The sequence below is a fragment of the Penaeus chinensis genome, chromosome 25 (assembly GCF_019202785.1).
Source record: "Penaeus chinensis breed Huanghai No. 1 chromosome 25, ASM1920278v2, whole genome shotgun sequence".
NCBI lineage: Eukaryota > Metazoa > Arthropoda > Malacostraca > Decapoda > Penaeidae > Penaeus > Penaeus chinensis.
Window position 1 is genome coordinate 14115004 of NC_061843.1, and position 5000 is coordinate 14120003.

The following is a 5000-nucleotide window of genomic DNA, read 5'->3' on the forward strand; positions in this document are numbered from 1 at the left end:
CAGCTTTTCAGATAACATATCAATATAGCAATTTAATTATTATTCTGTGTCTCCTTTACTGTATCAGTTATCTTTATTTTCATTATAGCATTTTCGCTCTTACTAACATTTTGATGTAATTAACATTTTCATTATCAGTATTTTGAATATCATTACCATTTGTATTTCTTGCCATAGCGCGTGTCTGTTTTTTTTTTTGTTTTTTTAACAACTATTCACTTAATTCCTTTACTCAATCTTTGTAACATTATATCGGAGCCTAAACCAGCACCGTGGTCGCCCCCCCACAGGCCGCCCTTCTGCTGCTGTCCGTCCTGGGCTCGGAGGCGGCCGAGAGTCCTTACTCCGCGCCCATCCCCATCCTGAAGGACGACCGGACGCAGGACGCCTACGGAGGCTACACCTTCGACTTCGAGTCCGGCAACGGCATCGTCCGCCAGGAGTCCGGGAAGGAGAGCGACGGACAGGCGAAGGAGGGAGGCTGGAGGTAAGCACTAGGGCCTCGTCTCCCTTTACATGTGTCTCTTTCTGTCGACCTATGTATCTATTATCTATCAACCTGTGTGTCTATCTATCTGCTATCTACCTACCTGTGTGTATATCTATATATCTCGTCAGTACACTAGTAAATTACCACAAAGCAGACAACAGACGAAATCAGAGGCTTCTGAAGGCCCAACATGCTAACCGAAGCCTTCCCTGCGCCCAGGTACGAGTCCCCCGAGGGCGTCCCCGTCGAAATCTCCTTCGTGGCCGACCAGGGGGGGTACCAGCCCCAGGGGGCGGTCATCCCTGTGCCTCCCCCCCTCCCCTACCAGAGGTCCGGGAACTAGGATCATTTTCCAGGAGTGAAAGTGAAGAAACTTTATCCGGAAATTGAGACTTTTCTTTTAAAGCGAAAGTGAGAAAAGAAATTCTTATTCTGCCTCTTCTTCTTCTGTTCTTGCTACTACCTTTCTTATTCTTACTTCCCTTCTTATTGTTATTCTTTCTTTCTTTTTTTTATTTTTTTTTCTTTCTTTTTTTTTGGGGGGGGGGCTTCGTCTCAATTTTCCCTCGTCTTTTCTTCTTGGGCAAAAGATCCAGCCAATGGATTGATTGATTTCTTCTTTTTGTGAAAGTGAAGAGTCATGTTTTACTAATCTTGCTTTCCTTATGTATTGCAATACAAAGTAAGCCTTCCTCTCTCTCTCTCTCTCTCTCTCTCTCTCTCTCTCTCTCTCTCTCTCTCTCTCTCTCTCTCTCTCTCTCTCTCTCTCTCTCTCTCTCTCTTTCTTTCTCTCTGATTTTCGTTCTTTCTCTCTCTCTATCTATCTATCTATCTAACTATCTATCTGTCTGTCTATCTACCTATCTATCTCTTATTCTCTCTGTCTGTCTGTCTACCTATCTATCTCTTATTCTCTTTTTCTCTCTCTCTCTCTCTCTCTCTCTCTCTCTCTCTCTCTCTCTCTCTCTCTCTCTCTCTCTCTCTCTCTCTCTCTCTCTCTTTCTTTCTCTCTCTCTCTATCTCTTTCTCTCTCTCTCTCTCTCTCTCTCTCTCTCTCTCTCTCTCTCTCTCTCTCTCTCTCTCTCTCTCTCTCTCTCTCTCTCTCTCTCTCTCTCTCTCTCTCTCTCTCTCTCTCTCTCTCTCTCTCTCTCTCATTCTTTCTCTCTCTCTCTCTCTCTCTCTCTCTCTCTCTCTCTCTCTCTCTCTCTCTCTCTCTCTCTCTCTCTCTCTCTCTCATTCTCTCTCTCTCTATCTCTATCTCTCTCACTTTCTCTCTCCTGCATATACATTACATAATGTACGATTCTTTTCACTAGGTGTTAATTCCTTGCTGAGGAATAGTTTTTATCTTAATTACTTTATTGTTTTTATTTCATAAATACTAATTCTAAAATATTACAATTTCCCTTTTCTTTATCGGCCAGTCTATACTCTCTTTCATCTATCTATTTTTTTATATATCTCTATCCCTCGTCTATCTATTTATTTATTGTTAGTTTTGCCTTCCTTACGTTTATCAAACAGTTCAGTGAAAAGGCGAGGATCGAAGTACGTGTTATAGTTCCCTCCATAGAAAACGGTCTGTATGAGGGGCTTCGCTCCCTAAATCTTTATGTGAATAGATATTATTGCAAAATATTATATACTGACTTTTATTTATAACCATTTAATACTAAGATACATAGTGACATATATATACCGTTTCATGAGAATTTTATGTCATGACACCGTTAGTTTTCTTGTCATTATCATCATCATTCCTGTTATTGGCAATGAAGATGCCATTATCATTATTATATCATGACTATGATTTTCAATATTATTTTTTTTCTGTGATTATTATAATTATCACATCATAAACCGTATCATCTTCATCATCGTTGCTATCATTACTATTAAAGTTAACATGATTATCATTATTAGTGTTATTATCATTGTTATATCATTATTATCATTATCATTATCATTATTTTTATCATTATTATTACTATTAATATCATTATTATTATTATCATTATTATTATCATCATCATTATAAAAATTATAATAATCTTACTATTATTAATATTATCATTGTTATAATCATCATTATCATTATTATTATTACTATTATCAGTACTACTATCATCTTCGTTTTTATCATAATTATTATTTTGAAAACTATTCTTATAATCATTATCATTATCGTTATCATCGTTATCACTGTCATAGTTGTTGTTGTTATAATTTTATTTGTAACCATTATCATTATTACCATTGTTATATTTATATCGTCGTCCTTATTATTATCATTATCATTTATTATTATTATTATTATTATTATTATTATTATCATCATTATTATCATCATTATTATTATCATCATCATCATCATTATTATTATTATTATTATTATTATCATTATCATTATCATCATATTGTCGTTATTGTTATTAATCATCATTATTACTGGTATTATTATTTTTATCATCATTATCATTATTATTATCATCACTTATCATCTTCACTTATCATTATCGCCGTTATTGTGATCACTATCATCATTATCATGATCACTATTCTTATTCCCATTACATTATAATTACCACTGCCATAATTATTACTGCCATTAGAAATAGTCGTATGGTTAATATTATCTCTCTTATCTTAAGAAAACTGCTCAGAACCGGCTGATTATCTGTGGATGGCCGGATAAGGTCTTGGGTTACCGATGCACGACCTCGCTAAATCGATAAGCGTGTTTCTCGAGAGATAAGAGAGAGATAGAATTACAGTCATCATGATGATAAGGCTTGCTAAGAACGTGTACCTTGGCAATGACAACTGAACTGTGTTATTCGTTGCCTGTTACTAAGATTAACAGTAGTAATAATGAGCTTGACGGTAATACAGTAATAGCCCAAACTTTGATAAATACAGTTAATGTTAGAAATGAGATATTAACAGCAATGATATCAATGATAAGGGATATAATAATGATGATCATAAAGAGAATAATGATGAGGCTGCTGATGGCGATCATGAAAATAATGATAATGATAATAAGAATAACAGTTATAATGACGATGATAGTGATAATGACAATGTCAGTTATAATGATAATAAAGATGATGATGATAATGATAATAATAATGAAAATAGCAATAAACATAATGATAATAATGATAATAATAATGAAACTAACAATAAACATAATAATGAAAATAACAATATACATAATAATAATAAATATAATGCTGATATTAGTGATATTGATAATGATAAAAACAAAAACAATAATAATAATGATAATACTAATATAATACTAACAACTATGATAGATATAAAAATTATGATGATGCTAATGATAATATTGAAAATACACTAAAATACACTGATATGCAACGAAATTTGTAGTGATGATAATAAAGCTAATAAGGAAAGTAGTGATTTGGATGATGATGATAATGATAATAATAATAATAATAATAATAATAATGATAATAATGATAGTGATATTTACAATAATAATAATAATAGAAATAATAATAATAATGATGATTATAATACAAATAATAATAATAATAATAATAATAATAATAATGATAATAACAACAACAACAACAACAATAAGGATATAATAATAATGATATTTGCAATACTAATAGTAATAATTATAATGATATAAATTATTCTAATACTAATACTAGCAATAATAAAAACGATAATAATAACATTAATGTTGATGATAATAATAATAATGATAATAATGATAACAATAATAATAATAATAATAATAATAATAATAATAATAATAATAATAATAATAATAATAATAATAATAATAATAATAATAATGATAATAATGATAATAATGAAATAATAATAATAATAATAATAATAATAATAATAATAATAATGATAATAATGATTATGATAATAGCAGGATTAATTATTATTTTCATTACCATTATCTTTAGTTATTATTATTATCAGTAGAAGAGCATACTATCAATATTATTTCTTCATTATCGTTATCATTATAATTATTATCATTATCATCAGTATTGATATTATTATTATCATCATCATTATAATTACTATCATTATTATTATCATTATTATTATTATTATTATCATTATTATTATTATTATTATATTATTTGTATTATTATTTTATTATTTTATCATTGCGTATATCAAGATAGTCACCCAACGATTCTTAGTTACACTGGTGAACATTACCGTTTTCTTTGTCGTTGATGGCAGTGACTGAAGAATTCCTGACCAATTCTACTCTGATGAAAATGTTCGAATTTAGGCAATTGATAATAAATATATAGACAGATAGATAAAGAGACAGATAGACTAAGATAGACAGATAGACAGATAAAGAGAGAGAGAGAGTGAGAAAGAGAGACAGGCACGCATGGAGACAGAGAAAGAGATAGTTAAATATATAGACAGATAGATAGAGATAGAGAGAGGAAGAGATAGAGACGGAAGGGCAGATGGGAATTACAAAACAGTA

General features: G+C 30.8%; 1 protein-coding gene across 1 annotated transcript in view; it reads left to right on the forward strand.

Moving 5' to 3' along the window:
• Positions 1–984, forward strand: part of LOC125038479 (endocuticle structural glycoprotein SgAbd-8-like) — a 1348-nt gene extending 364 nt beyond the window's left edge. Inside the window, exons 2-3 of the mRNA XM_047631956.1 lie at positions 291–487; positions 710–984. Of these exons, the coding sequence (XP_047487912.1) occupies positions 291–487; positions 710–833 (321 nt within the window). The 3' untranslated portion in view covers positions 834–984. The remainder of the gene's footprint in view (positions 1–290; positions 488–709) is intronic.
• The last annotated feature ends 4016 nt before the right edge of the window (positions 985–5000 follow it).